Genomic DNA, 19,735 nt, shown 5'->3' with positions numbered 1-19,735 from the left:
TTTTTTTTTTATTTTATTTTAGGGTGTTTTATTCTCCCTCTACCTCAGTGTTGAGGAGAATGCTGCAAAATGTGACAACAAATATATGGAGACCAACCAGAAAAAAAACAAACATAAACTGCCTCGATTCACCTCATCCAACATAATCCAGGTGTCCAGAAGCTCCAAGATCCCAACCTGATATGAAAAAACATCATTTTCTGAGGCATTTTATGTTGTTTTGTGGGTTTTTTTTTTTTTTTAGGTTTTAAAACAAATCCGCCTCTACTTTAGCTGCTCAGAAGAACGCTGCAACACTGATTTTCTGTGAAGCTCGAGAAATGTTTCGTGGTCTACAAAACTTCACCCCACTTCCCATTAACACTGAGGAACAGATAGTAACTGATCATTTTCATTTTTGGGTGAAATGCTTCTTTAAGGCTGCTATAATCCATATTCTCATATAAAACGGACGATGAGATTGAAGAACAGCAGCAGTTTCAGCCTCTTTTCAGCTCATCGTTTGAGCTTTTCCAGCCCGTAACTTTACTGTCTTAGTTCACGCTGCTATGATTATATGTGTGATTATCATATTCAGGCAGGTGTTTTCAGTGAAAGTCTCAGATAAAGTCTTGATACGCTGCCTGCTCGGCTACAGACAGCCGACCACATGTTCCTTCAACACTGAGCCCTCGTGTGTCACATAAACAGTCATTAAGTAACAATTTAAATCCAAATGAAAAGGAAAAGCAGGACTTAGTAAGTTAATCAGTTCATTAGTAAAAATGTTAAGTGTTTTTATTTCATGGTGGTGTCAAAAATGTACAACTGGTAGCAAAAATGATTATTACAAGATTTTACAAGTATTTGCGTTAATAACAGAATTGCATTAGAAAAGAAAAAAGAAACATTAAAATCTGAAAAAAAAACAAACATTTTCCTCCTAATTGTCTGATAAAAACCTGTATTGTTAACACAGAAGTCTTTTTATTGGTTTTATTTTCTTTACGTTGCGTCCCAGATGCTTCGATCAGGGCGGAGCTTCAGTCTCAGAACTGATTTATCTTTTATATTTTATCAACTTTTGGCTTTTTAAACAAACTATAACCTCCATGACCCGTGTGATAGTGTGAGTGATGTCTAGTGCATGTGGTTTATTTATTATTTATTTGTGTTTTGAATAAAATATCAGTTTACCTCCATTTAATGATGCTGTTAGGATGGAAGCACAGGTGGAGCATGTGTCCTCCTCTTCTTCTCTTTCTGTGATTTTCTGTTTTATATCCATTAATAATCTGAATTGATGCTCAACATGCAGTTTGTTATCGTTGTTACTGAGTTCTGTTGCTAGTCTGGAGATTTAATGAGTCCAAGTTAAGGACAGAAAAATACAAATAAACAGATGAGATATAAAATCTCTCCTTGTGTTAAAAATATTCATTTTATTCTGATTTTATTTGTGTTTTCAGGTGAAATGAGAAATATTAAAAGCCTCCACAGCTGCTGGTGAAGGTTGTGTTAACATCTGTATGTATTTTGGGGTGAAATGACGTCACAGTGTTTTCTACACTTGGACTTCTCTGTAAACTTCCTGTTGTACCAGTTTGAAACCGAAAGCAATTTATTTCCGCCATTTTCTTTACATTATCTGCAGGCTGCTGTCGGCACGGTGAGTCTTTTGTGTTTTTTTTTTAATCAGAGGGCTCAGATGAGAAGCAGCTCTGGCCTCTGTGGTTCTGCTGTGGTTCTGCTGTGGTTCTGGTATTGTTCTGATGTGGTCCCGCATGTTGCTGCTCTGCTTCCTCTGTTTGATCAAATGAAGAAGCGGGTCAAAGTTTCATAAGGAGTGAAAAAAAAAAAAGAAAAGAACTCGCGGACTGACTGACTAACTGTGACGTAACACTGACGGTACCGGTGCTGGTGCTGACGGTACCGGTGCTGGTCGTCACTTTTATGGATTTTAAATCACTCGTCTTGTTTGATTCTTCTGGGTCTTCTCAGTCTCGTGTGCTGGTGTGTGTGTTTCTGCTGTGGACAGAGGACCAGGTGTGTGTCCTCACCTCAGGTGTGAGCGCGTGCATGCGCTCAATGACTTCCGGTGATCAGTGGATTTATTAATGTTGATGAGTGATATGATGATCTGTAGGTGTTGCCTGTGAGCTGTGTCGGAGGCAACATAACTCGTTACTAATAATATTTCAGTAATATACGACTACAATTATGTCACGTGACACGTTACAATCAATATGATTAAGTCTACAGTTAAAGACATGTATAGTGTCACCTGTAGTTATAGTGAACGCTCCTTCAGGATGCTCACCTGCTAAACTGACTCTTTAAAGGGGCATTCCGCTGATTATACTCATGAATTAATGAGCAGGTCCCTGTTCAGCAGGTGAGATCAGTTTCATTTCCTCTGTGGTCCAAAGTCCCGCCCTGCTGACGTCATCCCATGATGCGATCATATTGCATTATGGGAAATGTAGGAACAAGGGTTTTTTGGACGCCACGGTTTGAAAATGTACAGTTATTGATTAATCATTATATGTGCTATTAAAACTATATTAGTTTAAGTTCATATCCGGCTTCATGACTGTCAGGACATTATAGTTTATTACTGTATTATAAATGATTTGTTCAAGCAAAAACAAAAAAACTCAGTCTATTTTAATTCTATTGAGGGTCATTGTAACTAATTATTGATTCTAGATATTCTTAATATATAAATGTTGATCATGATAATTATACTGTGCTCTGTGAAGCTGTCATATTCTCTGAGATGGTTGTCCTGAAGATCTCATACTGATGCACTAACACTATAGACTATAATAATATAAAAATTAAACATACTAACTTTTCTTCCAGCTGTTCAGTGAGCAGACATGTCGGTCCCACAGCTCCTCCTTGAGACTCTGCAAGACCTGCTCGAAAACGAATTCGAAAATCTCAAGTGGTACCTCTGGAACGGTGTCTTGGATGACTACAACCCAATTCCACTATCTTTTCTGGAGAACGCATCCCGAATGCAAACCGTGAGTCAGATGATAAAGTGCTACGGAGAAGAGTCGGCCGTGAAGGTCACCATTGAGGTTCTGAGGAAGATGAAGTTCAACGGCCCTGCAGAGAAGTTAAAGAGCAGATACGCAGGTGCTTCATGAGGCGAGGACTGACTTGTTCTTTTTCTCAACGTCTGTTTTGCTGACATGTCTCTATACTAATTCTCTGCATCTGTATCTTTGCATCTGCAGCAGGAAAACCAGCTACGCCCGCCTCCTCCTCCTCCTCCTCCTCCTCCTCAGCTGCAGCACCTCCTGCACCTCCTGCAGCGATGACAGCTCAGAACGGATCTGTGATCATCGCCCCAAATGTCGTCGGCGGGTCATCTGGAGCCTGGAATATAACCATCAACAAATAAACTCCTGTAACACAACCAGACGAGACAACTTGACCTGCAGTCCTCCAGCTGTAGATGCAATATTTTCCATTATAATAATAATTATAACTCCTTATATTTTTAGAAATACCATGTTTGGTATATTGACATAAGAGTTGAGAGTTATGCTGACAGATACAATAATTAACACTTATGTCTGCTTAGAAATATTTATAGTGATTTATAAACCATCTATTATATTTTATAGTCATTTTGGATTAAAATAATTGTATAAACAATACTTGACGTCACAGTTTCTAGTTGACTGGGCCTCATTCACATGTGATGCTGGTTTTAAGCCTCATGGAGCAGGTTCAGGTCTGATAATGTCCATCACCTCCACAATGGTGACGGCAGGTCGAGCAGAATAAACACTTTTAAAATTCAAATATCCGTATTTTCACAGGAGCTTTTATACTAAGTACCCTCAGCAGAATATTCAACCCTAAAATGTGCCTGACAAGTTTTCTTAATAAACAACAAAACACACAGTGTCGTGTAATGTTGGTGTACTCAGGATACATGTAGCAGACAGGTGAGCTCTGGATTAAAAGTTATGTTGTGTGGAATGATAATCTGTAAGACTGTCTTATATATGGTAGAGAGACAATAACAGCTCTGTCAGAAAGAAAGAGAGAAACAACATGGAAATAATCAACAGATCAGTGATCAGGGACTTCAGAAGGAGTTTGGCTCTCCTGAACTGGAGGCTGTAATGGCATCAGACAATTCATCTGTTGATGAAGCCGTCGTGACGTATCTGAAGATCCGTCTGGATCCTTGACAGTACAGAACGCTCTGCAGTTGCCAGGTTCTTCTCCACCACCTCTTTTTAGTTTTCTGACTCCCTGGATAAATACGGTTTCCTCCGAGTTGCTTCGGTTCACCCAAACATTACAGTAGAAATGTTAAAGAAATGCTAACCAGGCCACTCAGGCGGTGCATCATGGGAAGCTGTGATGACTTAAAGAACCAGAGAACTTCCTGTCGTCAAGATGAATGTCGTTAATGGGAAGAAGCTTTTTTATTATTATGAAACAGTCTGAAATGTGTCCGGACCATACAGCTTTAAACAGATTGTGTTCATACAAGAATATCAATCTCTTGTTTAACTTCTAACTTTGAATAACTCTGGTCTGACCTTTTGAGAGGGCTTTTAGGGGAAGAACGTGATTTAACATTCACAGAGAGAAACAGTCTCAGAGGTTTCGCTGTGGTCAGCATACGTGTCGTGTCTTCCGTAAAGACGTGAGTTTTCACAGCAAAACTATTACACTCAGTTCTTTGGTCAGTCTTGTGTTTGTAACAGGAAGTTGAACTTATTCTTGTCGTCCTGAGTTATAAACTAAAAGCAGACACTGAGGCTGCTGCATTGTCGGCAGATTCACTCCTGGACCTGATACGGTAAGACGTCTCCTGAGATATTCAAGAAAATTGTCCTGACTTTTGGCAAAACTGGGTGAATTTAAAGCTGTGATATAATATCTGTTTAGTGTGTGTTAACTTTCATCCTACAGACCAATATTCAATTAGTTTTCTTTTTTGATTTTAATTTCTTAATGAATATTTTAAAAAACACAATTTTTTCTAACTCACCAAGCTGGAATCAAAGTGTTCTACAGTGAAGTTCAAGTGTTTCATACATGTTAGAACAACTTCACCATTTATTTGGTTATTGTTGGCTTCCTTGTTAAGAGTAGAGATAAGGACAGGAAACATAAAGAGGAAGGGATTGTGGGATAACGCCAGCATGTGTACGTTTTACTTACAGGTAGTATCATGAAAAGTTGTGTTAACAATGTATTGAAACATTACGCCATGTTCTACAAAAATCATTCAGGTACAACTATAAAACATGGTGTAACAAAGCAACAAAGAAGTAAATCACTGAAATCAGTTTTCACAAAAAGTCAAACTTGAGTAAAAACAAAGTAAAGATATGTTAAAATATTTCCTGGGTAATAGTGAGAGTCATCTGTACAAATAGTACACAAGTCATAAAGTATATGATATTTAATGTACTTAAGCATCAAAAGGGAAAGTAAAAGTACATTTGTACATTATGTATATTTCCATGTATGTTCAGTATATACTGTACATGGGTTCACTGATTATTGGCCTGGCAGATTATCAAATATCAAAAATATTTCTGATAATTAGAATACTTTTTAAATAAAATCTGACTGCAGATTGAATAAATCATTTTAAAAATGTGCTACAATACAACAAATGTGAGTAAATATTAACCACAGTTGTTAGTTAATGAAATGGAGTCTAAGTGTAGTCGAGTATCACAAAATGGGAAAAATGTACAGCACATGGGTAAATGTACTTTATGAGCACATTCATTACAAGCGGCCGACAATCACAAAGAGAAATTCAGCTCAAACAAACAAATAAATTAAAACTTGGTTCAAACTGTGGATCCTGCTGGAGTGAGTGCACCTTCAACTAAAACTCAAAAGTGGCTCTGCATCAACAAAATGGATGCTGATCCACAAACTGACAGCTTATTTGTCTTTCCTCTCTTCAGTGAACAGAAATGCAGGCTCCACTTCTGCTCTTAGACACTCTGGATGAGCTCGGCGCCGATGAGTTCAAGAGGTTTCTGTGGAACTTGAGTCAGCCGGTGCTGGACGGGTGTCAGCCCATTCGTAGGGGCCACCTCGTGAACGCAGACCGGCAGGACGCCGTCAGCAAGATGATCGACAGCTACGGTGAAGAGATGGCCGTGAGTGTGACCGCTGAGATCCTGAAGAGGATGAACAACAACAACGCTGCGGAGAAGCTGAAGAAGGCGTACGCAGGCGGAAAGGATGGTAGGATTCAAAATAATGTCAGAAAATGTTTAACTTTCTTCTGTAGCTCCTTTTATCCTTCATCCTTTTTGTGTTTGTCTCTCATCACCAGGGGGATCAACAGCTGCACCCTCCTCCTCCTCCTCCTCCTCCTCTTCTGGTTTGACACTTCCTGCTGGTGCTTCACTTTGTGCTCAGGGCAAAAGCGTCATCATCGCACCCAACATCCACGGCACCTCGTCCGGTGTATCCATTAATATGAACTTAAACACACAGTGACTGATTCTGTTGTTGATGCTAAATGGTTTCATGCCTCAATAAACTTTAAACAAGTGCTATAAATGGCTCCCAGTGATGTTACCAAGTGTCTAAATTGCATTGTGGGTAATGTAAGTACCAGGTTAGGATAATAAAGTTGTCTCTGATTCTGCTTCACTGATTGTGTGTACCAGCTTGTTGTCACAGATAAACATTTCAATCATTATATCATCATATGGAGAGTAAAACAGAAAGTAGAAATAATAAAACTGAACCGAGTCATGTGTTGTTTTTCCTGCTTCCTCATATTGTGGCCACAGAGGCAGAAAGAACGTTTTTTAACGACAAAAACAAGCAATTACTGCAGTGCAATGAAGCAATTAATGATATGAAAAAGGGACTTTTCAATATCAGTGTCACAGTTTCCATGCTGGGGAGTTACAAGTTAAAGAGTGTTTCAGCCTTGTTGAGCTCATTTGTAAAAGGGACACTATCGAGTTTTGGAGAATAAATTCAAACACAAAAAATGTAATATTTGGAATATTAGCTGTGTCAGCTGTGGCTCAGGGGTAGAGTCTTTGTTTTTGAAAGGTCGCGGGTTAGATTCCCCTGGTGTGCCCCAAACTGTTCCTGATGTGCAAAGGTTAGGTAAGTTGCTTTGGACAAAAGTGTCTAAATACCCTAAATGTAATAATACAAACTCAGAAATTTGTATTTTTGCTGTTGTCATAGGAAAACAAGGTTCCCCAGAGCACTGCTTAAAAACCAGACAGTTGGCAGGGTCCGCCAAATGTAAACAAACCCAAAAAAAAAAAAAAGAAAAAAGAAAAATTGTTTATTTTGTTTGTTTGTTTAGGTATTTTAAAAGATCAGTTAATCAACATGTTTCTCTTCTGATTAAAAATTCTACACAGTGCCAATTTACAGTAAGCAAATATTTAAAAATGTGCTCGGTTTATAAAAATCCTTGAATGTAGAGTAACTTTAGTTCCACGTGTCAGTCATGTCAAACATCATATCTGCGCATATATGGCAACTCTGAGGTTCATGTGACGTGGAGGCTCGTCACGTGAACGGTTTCAGCCGGAAGTCACCACATCTAGGCCTAATAATTCAAGGTGTAGTCAGAACTGTGGCGGTGGAAAACGCGACACTTTTACAGACAAATAACTCATGACTACAGAGTTTTCTCAAAGATAGATTGTGTAACTCACATTTGTGATACTTTTGTGGATTCGTTTTGGACGGTACCGGCCTCTGAATCGCGTACCGGATGTGAGCGTGCAGCGGGTGACGCATCTGTCCGCACCGTGGTCAATGTTTTGTTCGTGGGTTCACGACCAGGAAGCGAGAGTTTGCCATCCACAGGCTAGCTGTTACCTTTACGCGATGAAAGCACAAAAGAATCGGAAAACATAACATCAGTTATTCCAGCTTGATGATAAACGACGCAGTTAGTGCACCGATACACTGAATCTACAGAATAGCATCGCTGTAGCTCGACCCGTATCTTGCCGGGACTGCTTTGCTAGCTTACTACTTAGCCATCTGGCAAAGATTGTCGTCAGCTAACGTTAGCATTAGTTGCCGCTAGCAAGTTGGTTACTGCCTGGTGATGGCTGTGGCACATAGAGGTTGTGTCGTGGCTGGATATTTACTCCTACTACTGCTGGCTGGGTGTCAAGCAAGGATACATCAGCTCACCCTAAAGGTAAAGGCGACTATCTCAACCCAGAGTTTATGCTAGCTAGGGTGCTAACATAGTATGTCGCTGGACGGCATTTTTAGCTAACTGATTCGCGTTAATTAGCTCTGACAGACGATGGTTTAAACACAGTGTCGTGCTGTTGTGGCACCATGAAACTCGGGTTTAAAAATGGAAGAAGACGTAACTTAACATGACGTATCGGAGCTTATCTGCTTGTGAACTTGGAGTGTACCTGTTTTGTCACAGCAGCTCACTTCTTTCTGTTTTGTGTTTGTGCTTCGTCCCAGAATGAAACACGGTTTGCCGTCGACCTCAACAACTTTGGCTTCTATGCTAACGGGACTCTGGATGTCAACCTGCGGTCTCTGCGCATCCCAGAGCAGCTGGTGAACTACAGCACGCACCCGGTAAGAAGAGTGTGTTTCTGCCCCTTGTGTGTATTTATAAGAGCTGGTTTTTAATCAGTGAGCTGTAGCTACATTTAAGTATGTAATCAAAACTTTTAAAATGATTTGTAATCGAAAGGGAGGAAATGCATCCAGAGGTGCATTTCCATTAGTTTTAAAAGATAAGGCTGGTGATGTTCTATCATTTTTGTTGTATTCTTTACCCCTGCAAAACACCCAAACCAACAATACATTTATCCTGCTTAAGCGATGGTTGTGTAGCCAAAGCCTGATAAAACTTATTGTGACACACACACACACACACACATACTCAACTAATAAGCCACATCATTGCACAAGGCCATGTTCATGATTTACATTAATGTGTCTACTGTCCAGACTGCTTTGAAAAGTGTTGTGAAATACTTGAGGTTATATATTTGTGATCCGTCTTGTTAAAGTGTAGAGTGCTGCGTAAAGGTTGGGGAGTGATGGAAGGTCGACTGAGGCATTGTTTGTGTTGGTATTTTAATTGTGTTTGTAGACAGTAAACCAAATAGACTTAGACTCGCGCAGACTTTATTGACACTCAGTGTGCAACAAGTGAACACAGAATGAAATTTCATTTCAGAGGCTCAGAAGATGGCAAACATGACTAAGTTTAAACTGAATAAAATTGAATTAAACCTTGCCACTGAGCATCGCTGCCTGACTTTTATCAGCATCGGTGCTTGTTGTAAGAATGAGGACAGTAACTTGTGTGATCCCACGCTACTTCACAATGGCATCAAATTACATCTTTTGTTTTTGTTTTGATCAAGGAGAAGTTATTTACTGTGAGTTTAAGTAATCCCACAGTTTTACCTGATCATCTGATATTTTGTACTCTGCAGGTGCACATACAGTTCACGGGATTAAGTTGGAGACTTGAGATAATCTCTATTTAATATTTGCCTTTATGTGTATTCCAAGTGCACATTCCAAGTGATGTGTTTCATCAGCACATAACAAGTGAACTACAGTATTTTGCATTCTAGCTTGTGAGTGCCTTCACCTGTAGTGTTTTAACTGTTTATTTTTGCTTTGGCCATTGGAAGTTGATGTGAAAACAGTGGGAGTACTTAAATGGAGCCATTGTTTCACTCAGATGTGTATTTATTCTGGATATCTTGTGCTTTTGAACCACTGACTGACCACATTTCTGTCTCTCTTTAGGTTGGTTTCTCTCTCTCCAGGTCACGTGTGAATGGAGTCTTGTCCTACACAGTGAGTACATTCACCATAAATATTCCTATAGCATTTCACACAAAGTTATAATCATGTTTTTTTATTATCCATCCCTTTAATTTCTTCTGCTTATCTGGGGTGGGGTCGTGGTGGCAGCTGGTTAACGAGGGAAGTCCAAAGGTCTCTCTAACCAGCAACACTTTTCAGCTGCTTCTTGGACATCTCCAGGCCAGATTAGATATGTTATCCCTCCAGTGTGTCCTGGGTCTGACCCTGAGTCTGTTACTAGTTGGTCACGCTTGGAAAATCTCTTAAGGTGGCCGCCTGGTAGGCATCCAGACCAAAAGTCCAAACCACCTCAGCTGAAAAAGCCATGCCTCTACTTCAGGCTTCCTCCCAATGCGCGAGTTCCTGACCTTTCTCTAAGGCTGAGTCAGCCACCCTACAGAAGAAACTCATTTTGGTCTTTTGTATCTGCAATTTCATTATTTGGGTCACTGCCCAAAGCTCATGACGGTGCGTGAGGGTTAGAATAGCCACAAATATTTCTGATGCCACACCAAACCCCGCCTGTCCATCTCATGCTCCACTTTACAATAACTTGTGAACAAGACCCCGAGATACTTCAACTCCAGCCACTGTACCTGGCAGAGAACCACGGCCTCAGCTGCTGACACTCATCCAAACTGCTTCACATTCAGCTGTCAGTCGCCCGTGCCTGCTCACGGACCAAAGAAGCCTGCAGAACTTGTAATCAGCAAAAAGCAGAGATGCAATTCAGAAGTTCCTAAACTGGACACTCTCCATACCATGGCTGTGCCTTGAGATCCTGTCCATGAATATCGAGAGCAACTTGCATTTGCATATAGGAGACCCTCTTGCTCTCCTCTGAGAACTCCCAACACAGCAGCGCTCTGCTGGCGGCTTATGAGTGTTCCCACACATGCCCGATGTCTCTCATCCTGGGCAACTTCGAAAAAGGTCAGAGTCAAGCACCTCTCCAGGAGTTTAGTTCAGGGACAAGTCATTATGTAAGGAGTTGAGACCAACAATATCAACTTGAGACTGCTTCACCTTTTGCACACGCTCTGGTTCCATCCCAACTAGACAGCTGACGTTCAACTTACCTCACGTCACCACGAAAGGAAGTCAGATCAGCTGTCACATCTCTGCCTTGCCAATGTCTGACATCCATCCCTGTGCTGGGTTTAAAAGCTCCTTCCTCCCTGCATACATCAGATTAAGCATATTACAGGTTATGTTTAGTGGTCTGAAATATGTAATTTGACTTTTTGTTGTGATTTATGTTTTCCCAGGCTGAGGAGACAGAGATATGCCCACTCACTCTCACAAAGTTGACCAACAACGAGCCTCTCATTCTTTTTCTTATTGACATCCACACGCTCAGGTGTGTATGTTTCTGCACCAGCGTTAAGACGTGTGTATTATACTGCTCTGACAGCTAATGTGACGGTTGACTGTATTATGTGTGTGTTGTGTTTGTGTAGTGTCAATGTGAGAGTTATGGGTGACCAAGACAACGTCTTAATCGCACAACCAAAGGCTGAATTGCCTAAAGGTTAGTGTTGCTTACACTTAAACAGCTTGAGTCTAACAGTTTTTGAAAAGCTAAGAAATATGCCAGGTAGCTTGGTATGTCATAGACCTGTGTTTGGTTCCTGTAGGTCAGAGGAAATCCAGAGAGGCTCCTGCTAATCCTGCCGCTAAACCAGAAGACACTGTGGAAAAAAGTGCAGATAAAACAGGCGGTGATGTGGCTGAGGAAAAAAAGAACAAGGAGCCTGAGGAGCATAAGGAAGAGAAAAAAGAGCACACAGAAGAAAAGCCAGTTCCTGCTGTAGAGGCTAAGAAAGTGACAGAAAATGAATTCCAGGTAAGAGATGTTTGTGTGTCTGTTTGTGTGATCTATTCATGAAATCCATTTCTAATCTCTTATTTTCTTCCAGCTGGAAAAGATAAACCAACTGACTTTAGCTTTGGACAAAATCAACGATTCCTACAACTTCAGTGTAAGTAGACCCTTCTTAACCATTACATAATGTAGGAAACATTGTTTTGTGTTGTTTCCTGTTGCGTGATGTTTGTTGTTCGTCCATCTTCCAAAGTTCCACATGGTGGTCGGCGTGCAGGCGGAGGGTCTGTACAGCCTCAAGTTCCACTACTGCCAGAACAGGAAAGCTGGAATCAAGTTGCCGTACTCGTTCACTGTAAGTCGAGCGATTTTGTGTTAGTGCGTGCATGTTTCAGATGTGTGCATGTGTTAACCTGAACGTATCCTATCCGCAGTTGGAAGTGACAGAGAAGAATCCAGGCGGCTACTTGTCTGCAGCAGAAATCCCTCTGTCCCGCCTTTACATTGGTATGGCTGGAGTCTTCTTCACTGCTGCCATGATCTGGGTGTACACACTCATGAAGCACAGGTACACATGCATACAGGTGCACTGACATGGATGCTTACAGTGTTGTGTAGCAGTATGTTGTAGCCCTTCTTATTTAAAGGTCAACATGCAGAGTTCATCATCTGAAAAAAACAAAAATTGAAAATGCATCAGAGGAATAGTTAGTCTCAGTTGCCTCTCAGGGCTTCCTAGTGTTCACTGTTTGCAGTGTCATGTTTTGCACATCTTGTTAAGTTGTTGCAACATCCACATTATAACAAGAGGAAGAGCCTTCAGACAGGCTGGCAGAACTGTGAGCTGTGCCTGTATATGGGTATAATGTCGCTTCAGTCTAAGTGCTAACAGCCGTGCACGAATATGCTCAAAATGACAATACTGACATGTTCACTGTCTTAGTTTAGCATGTTAATATTCGCTAGTAGTCACAAAACAAAGAGCAGCTGAGACTGAGGTGGTCTGAAAATACTTTAAATGTTGTCCTGACAAAAAGCTGATTATAAAGAACCAAAACTGCCATCCTGACAGTAACATGGTGGTCAAAATGTTCATCCATCTCCACCTAGTAGACTTATTTTCCACAGAGGATACTTGTCATAGCAAGATAAGCACAGTTGAAACAAGTTTAGTCATTGACGGTCCCAGTGAGCCTGTTTGCACAAAACCAGGACCTTTGAGCTGCCCTGATATGGAACAAAGTCATTTTTGTGCCTTTCCTGTAATGACATGTCACAATTTCTGCTGTGAAGATCTAACCAATCTACCAAAAGATCAGCTTTTTAGATACTTGTTGGACCAAAACTGGTGCTGCGCATCAACAGAAACAGTGCAGTAAATGTAAGAGAGCACTAGCACCTTTACTTATTTGTTTTTCTGTGTCCACACATGCTTTCAGAATTACTGTAGGGTGTCAACAAAGCCACAGGGAAAACAAACGCACTGCGTCTCTGCTTGAAGTGTGACAGTTATTCCGTTTTTGTTAGTTCGCAGCATTTTTGGACCACAAAACCAAACTGAATGACTTCACACTTGCACATAAAAAACCTTTCGCTATGTAAAATACGTCCTCTCTTGTGTGCTTGTTTACAGGTACAGTGTGTTTAAGATCCACTGGCTGATGGCAGCGCTGGCCTTCACCAAGTCCATATCATTGGTCTTCCACAGTGTAAGTACACCGCCACCATACAGCAGATTATTGTTCGTGTTTGTCTTTTAATGTATTTTCTGTCCTTAATTCTGTGTCATTGTATTTAACTTCTCTCAGATCAACTATCACTTCATCAACACCAAGGGGCATCCTATTGAAGGCTGGGCCGTCATGTATTATATCACGCACTTGTGAGTACAATTTCCCTAGGATATGAAGTTCTATTTTGTGTGTGTTTATCATTATTATTATTAAGTCAATGCTCCTTCCAGGCTCAAGGGGGCTCTCCTGTTCATCACGCTGGCACTGATTGGCACCGGCTGGGCTTTTGTTAAATACATCCTGTCTGACAAGGAGAAGAAGATCTTCATGATCGTCATCCCCCTGCAGGTGTGTGTGTGTGTCTGTGCTTGAGAAACACGACTTGTGTATGAGTCTTTACACTCAGTGATTTTGTTTTGGTGACCCTCTCACCTGCCGTCCTCCAGGTCCTGGCTAATGTCGCCTACATCATCATCGAGTCTACAGAGGAAGGCTCCAGTGAATACTATCTGTGGAAGGAGATCCTTTTTCTTGTCGACCTCATCTGCTGCGGAGCCATTCTTTTCCCTGTTGTCTGGTCAGTGTGTGTGTGTGTGTGTGTGTGTGTGTGTGTGTGTGTGTGTGTGTGTGTGTGTGTCGTCTGTTTAATATGTATCAGGTACATTTTCCAATTTCAAAAATCTATTAAAAAATAAATTAGTTTGAGACTATTTTATGAGCAGCTGGCTGTTTCCACAGAGTCTAGAAGATGTTAATGTTAGACTGACACTGTTAGTACTGTACCGCAGCCAAACTGCACACTTTCAGTGCATTTTGTTAATTAATAGATATATTTAACTTACTGAAATAAGTAAGGAAGTGGTTTGATTACCAGGAGACCAAGAAGAAAGGTTTGAAGGGTGATGTGGTGATGGGCTGAATGAGCAGCAACACCAGCCAAATACAAGTTCCTCAGGCCCTTTTCTCAGCCGGCACATATTATAAATTGTAATCAGTCTAAAATCTCCAGGTGTTAAACTACTGAACAAGCCTGTTTTCTTAGAACAGAAAATACATTGGAAAGTGTTAAGTGGACCATGCATGCAAGTTTACCCATTATGCTGAATACTGTTTTCAGTCTGTGCTTCTATGTGTTTGTAGTTCTCAAATATTCTTGTCTCTGTAGGTCCATCCGTCATCTGCAAGAGGCTTCCAGCACCGATGGCAAAGGTGAGAATCCTGATCAGTTACAGTCAGAAGGGTTTATGCCATACAGATTGTAAGAAGTTTTATTTAAACTTGATCCAATGTCTCTTTCAGCCGCCATGAATCTGGAGAAGCTCAAACTCTTCCGGCATTATTACGTGATGGTAAGAATACAGTTTAGCCCAGCTTGATTTTTCTTGTCGTCCTCCCTCCCATCCCTCAGATCTCACCATTATTAGATTTCCAGTGAAATAAAAATGGCCAACCACAAGTTTGATAGCTCGGCATCTAAATCCCCTCAGACCGGCAACATTTAATGCTGAATTTGTTGATAATGTTGCTGATGTTGCTTAACGATTTTCTTAATGATGTCAAGCCTTATTCGTACAACAGATAACACTGAGTCACGGTGTTTGGCACGGCCACTCGGTGCTTCTCATTCAGCAGAGTCACTGCTGCAGAGCCACAACAAGGCCTTTGTAAACAAACCCCACACACTGTTTGACCTTTGTGATAATGTCTACCATTATACTCTGCCGCAAAGCAAGATTCACTGACCTTGAGCAAGATGGCAGTAAAGTGAAGCAAAAATTCTCCTTAGAATAAAAAGTATTATTTCAACTCGAACTGCAGGTTTTTGAAATTCTGATTTCTTCATTTTCAGATTGTGTGCTACATCTACTTTACAAGGATCATAGCCATTCTGCTCAAGGTCACTATGCCTTTCCAGTGGCAGTGGTGCTATGAGGTAAGACGAGAACTGATATCAATCTGACTTTATCACTGTAAAGAGCTCTTTACTTGCTGTTCCTTATTCTGACAGAAATGACTGGGCTGAGTTGGCCGCAAGTTTTATCTTAATCTATGCTAGTGTGGTGTTGCAAACACATTCAGTATTTAAGCCCTTTATTATTTAGCATTTGGTAATTTTACTATCGGGGGTTTAAAAGCATATTAACATGATTGGAACAAGGAAAATGTTCAAGCTACACTGATTAAATCATGTTAACTTATTTATGAGTGAGTTACAACACAGGTCGACAATGAGCAGCATTCGTTTTGGTGCACGTGTTTCCACAGTTCTCCTAACACACTCGTATGTTTCTTCAGTTTCTGGTGGAGGTGTCCACTCTGATCTTTTTTGTGCTGACGGGCTACAAGTTCAGACCAGCGTCCAATAACCCGTACCTCCAGCTTCCCCAGGACGAGGAGGATGTGGAGATGGACGAAGTGTAAGTGACACACCTTCCATTCTGACTGTATAGTGAAAGTAAACTGGTTATTGGGCAAAAGTTCTGGCTTAAATGAAGTGCTTTTCTTGCCCAAGGACAGTTCAGTATGTGGCAGAAGGTGATTAATGGCAAAACAGCCTGACTCATCAGATGTAGACTGTTGGCTCGAGCGTTCTCCTCCCTTCCACTATCTGAATGTTTTCCCCCTTCACTGTATCGAGAATTGGTGCAGCCAGACGTTTTTCCTGCGTGCCAGCACAGCACTGTGGAGAAATTTCTGGCTATGAAAGACTAGTGGATGACATGTTTGACCTCCTGAGCCACAGCAGTTAATCTGCTGCTTCCGTAACAGTGTAGACGAGCTGTTAGGTAGCCACGTAATATACTGTAACAACAGAATAAAAATCTACATGTGGATATGCTCATGGTGTTATGAAGAGCATTAGCTGTTAAAATTTCCTGTTTGCTCTTTAACAATAAGTGTAAAATAGTAATTGCTGAATATCTTGTACAGCTGAAGAAAATATCTTTTAAAAGCAGTGTCTTTTCTGGGTCTTAATTGGTTTCATGGATATGTATTAGTGATGGATATCCGCTATCAATGGGAAGACAAAGTCACACTGATTACAAGAGTATGTGTTTGATCACCATGTGCTCCATCAGATCAGGTGCAAAAGCATCGTTATAATCTGAAAGACTATTTAGGGAAACCTCTCTGTTTGTCTCTGTGTCCAGAGTGACTGAGTCAGGCGCACTGGAGGGGATTTCCAAAGTCAAGAAAACGTGCAACGGACGCGATCGCCAGAAAGAATCCACCTTGTGAGCGGGAAGCTGCATCTTTGAGGGGGAGTGGGTGGGTGGGGGAGGCCAGCTGATACAAAGGGGGTGCACACGGACCAAGGCCCCCCACCACCACCACCACCACCACCCCCAGTGACGGCTTTCCTTTTGAAACTCTTTAAGTGGTTGCAGTGGTCGTGGTCGTGGCCACTGTCTGGCTATGCAAAAAAAAAATAAATAAAAGACTAACTTTGTCGGACGCTCTTTGTTTCCCCCCGGAACACCTCCACCCAGAAACTCTGAGAGGTTTCAGAAGGAGACGACTGCTGCCACACTGATGGGTGGAGATATGGAAAGGAAATCTTTAGTTTTCATTCTCTCTCTCTCTCTCTCTCTTTCTCTCTCTGTCTCTCTCTCTCTTTCCAAAGATAATTATCATTTTAGAGAAAGACTTGCTTTCCGTTGTGTTTATATATCGGATATTTAAAAAACGGTACTTCTGCCTCTGAGCTGTACCTTGTCGTGTGTGAAGTGAGTACGTGTGTGTGTGTGAATGTGAGACAACACAAGATTTGGACACAGCAGGTTTTGTTTTGTTTTTTTCCTTTTGGAGACGATGGCCCACACTCAGGTAAAAGGCTAATCTGTATGTATTTAAAATTTAGACAACAATATTATTCTCTTTCCCGCTGTTCAGGGGTGGGTAAAGTCCCATCGGTCATTACACACCTTCGTCCCCACATACTACAGTGCAGTTACTTTGTTCTTATATATTTTGATTTGTATATTGAAACATATGGACCTAAGAGGGTCTGTGTTTCAATATATTTACTTCTTGCATATTGAAATGTTCTATTTCAGTATTATTGTTTGTGTTGGAGAGTCCCAGTCCATCACATGGACCGCTGCTGTAATTTAGTGCTTTTATTGGTTGAGGTCGATTTACATCCCTGTGAATTCAGCCCAGACGGTGACACGTGCAGGTTTTCCCATCAGTCTTTGAGATAACCAGAGCAGTGGCCCCACGTGTGTTCATCGACGGCCTTGTTTTTTTCTTTTTTTGTTTGTTTGTTTTTTGTTTGTTTTCCTGGCCATGCTGTTCCAGTCCGGGCGGAGAAGTGACCTAACTGATCTTCATTTTTTTTGAAACTTTATGCTATTGGTTTTACCTTCTTGCTCTTGATGTGAAGCTTATTTTATTAACGACTCATTGGTGAAAGATCTGAAATGCGTGCAGCCGGACGGTTGGGGGTCGATTGGCCATTTGTAAATAATTTACAGAAGAAGAAGAAGACTGTTGATACAAGAAGAAAAAAAAGGCGGCACATAAACACTTTCATAAGAACTGCGTAGAGGCTTTCTAGACAGTGCTTGAGACTGTAATGACACAGGTTCAGATTCAATGAGATTTTTGGATTCCTTTTTAATAGACAAGAAAAGAAAAAAACGCGTGGAATCCAGGAGAGACTACTGAGAACCACAGACACTCCTGTACAGTGTTTACAGGCTGCTCATGTGTCTCCAGGTGTCGTGCGTACCTGAGAGGACACGTGGAACCAGCCTGTAAACCGTTTGAGCAGAGGAAATGTTGTGCTTGTAATGGAGAGCTGTTTGATATCTGTGTGAATTGTCACAATAAAGCTGGTGTTCTGGAAAGGTCTCACGCGAAGTTTGTGTGTTTGGTAGAAACATGGCGGACAGGAAGAGGACCCACTGCCTCTGTAGATATAAAAGCCTCATTCCAAGGTAACAGAAATGACACAATATTAGTTTGAGGGTTTCAACATACTTATGAATATTTTGTTCCTTTTCTGTCTATAGATCCCCCTAAATCATACGCACTGCACCTGTAAGTCTGCTTGTAGAAAACCCAAGAAAGGAAATGTTTAAAATGATAAAAACACACAAACAGTCCAAAAACACTGAATCCACACATCTCATCATGCAACTGGTATCTTTTTGGGTTGACCACCAGACAGAGATAAAATAATATACGAAAGCAAATTAGATCAAATCAGGAATGTTTTATGATTACAGTACATTTTGAGAAGAGACTTAGAAGAAGACACTGACTCAGACAGCCTTATTTCTTTGGGCAGGTCGTCCCAGAGTCTCGGGGCCCTGCAAGTTTAAGCTCTGTCCCCTTTTAGATTTCAGCCTGGACTCTGGAATAAAAGAAATATCCTAGTAAATGCGCTCGTCTTCTGAACTAAACACCCACAAACACCTTTGTAACAGTAGTCAAAGTCAAACATTTTCCTCAGACTTGACACAGCGCCTTCATTGCAGAAGAGGATTTGAAGAACAAGTGCGCAAAATGTGTCTCAGCTCTGACTTGAATTTGTCATCTGAGACTTTAAAATAAAAATAGGTCATTTGCAGTCACGTGGCTCCGATAATGCGTAAAAATTCAGATGGAGGGCTTGAGTTGAAATTAGATTGGAAGAGAAATGGAGGAAAATGTGTTTGTTATTGTTAGTTATTATTTGAAAATATAAAAAATACAAAGACATAAAATTGCTCCAGCATATTCCAAAGTCCCCTGAAGCCCACACTGATTTCAATAAAACTTTATTTACACCATTTTAAGCCGAAATCTTGAGTGTAGCTGCAAAAAACATTTGTGCACATTCTCTCTGATTTGGATACTCACGCGGCCGTGTGTCAAGGATGAAAATAACATTATATGACGTAATTTTTGCGTCTTGGGACTTCCAGAGACGTATGTTACTCTGGATGAGCTGTATGAAGCCTTTTCATGTTTTTATTTTCAGTTTTTTCTCCCTGTGTTTTGAAAATGGACACTATGGGACAAAAATATGATTCTCCCAGGTCATTCTGTCCTCATATGATAGGAGGTCATTCATATCCTGTACAGATGTTAAAGTCTCGATAAGGATGGTGTAGATTGCTCTGTGAGTTTATATCTCATTGTCTCCGCGACCTAGTTAATCAAAGCTACTGTAGATACGTCTACAGAAGAGACATCTGACGGAACAAGACGAGGCAAAGCTGCTTGCGTAAAACCCGTAAGGAGGCCTTCGATCTATCAGTATCAGCAGACTGAGTGTCTGTGACCTGTTTTCCTCCCATCCCTCCGCTCCACATGTAGTTATGTTGTTCCTCCTTGATCAAGTTTGTAG

At 41.0% G+C, this 19,735-nt stretch overlaps 2 protein-coding genes across 2 annotated transcripts; both read left to right on the top strand.

Annotated features, from left to right (window-relative positions):
• The first annotated feature begins 1,543 nt into the window (after nucleotides 1-1,543).
• Nucleotides 1,544-6,548, top strand: LOC119025795. The gene is made up of 5 exons (XM_037109766.1): nucleotides 1,544-1,648; nucleotides 2,845-3,126; nucleotides 3,228-3,391; nucleotides 5,949-6,231; nucleotides 6,323-6,548. Exons 2-5 carry the CDS (start codon nucleotides 2,862-2,864, stop codon nucleotides 6,487-6,489), a joined length of 879 nt encoding a protein of 292 aa, XP_036965661.1. The 5' UTR covers nucleotides 1,544-1,648; nucleotides 2,845-2,861; the 3' UTR covers nucleotides 6,490-6,548.
• Nucleotides 6,549-7,535: 987 nt separating this feature from the next.
• Nucleotides 7,536-18,251, top strand: LOC119022795 (protein GPR108-like). Its single transcript, XM_037104114.1, has 18 exons — nucleotides 7,536-8,179; nucleotides 8,464-8,583; nucleotides 9,778-9,828; nucleotides 11,106-11,197; nucleotides 11,298-11,368; nucleotides 11,475-11,683; nucleotides 11,757-11,819; nucleotides 11,916-12,017; nucleotides 12,097-12,230; nucleotides 13,296-13,371; nucleotides 13,471-13,544; nucleotides 13,626-13,743; nucleotides 13,842-13,972; nucleotides 14,561-14,604; nucleotides 14,695-14,744; nucleotides 15,245-15,328; nucleotides 15,691-15,812; nucleotides 16,548-18,251. The coding sequence occupies exons 1-18, from the start codon at nucleotides 8,084-8,086 to the stop codon at nucleotides 16,633-16,635; spliced, it is 1,725 nt and encodes a 574-aa protein (XP_036960009.1). The 5' UTR covers nucleotides 7,536-8,083; the 3' UTR covers nucleotides 16,636-18,251.
• Nucleotides 18,252-19,735: the final 1,484 nt, after the last annotated feature.

The sequence above is a fragment of the Acanthopagrus latus genome, chromosome 1 (genome assembly GCF_904848185.1).
Source record: "Acanthopagrus latus isolate v.2019 chromosome 1, fAcaLat1.1, whole genome shotgun sequence".
Lineage (NCBI taxonomy): Eukaryota > Metazoa > Chordata > Actinopteri > Spariformes > Sparidae > Acanthopagrus > Acanthopagrus latus.
This window is presented reverse-complemented; position numbering and strand designations above follow the sequence as displayed.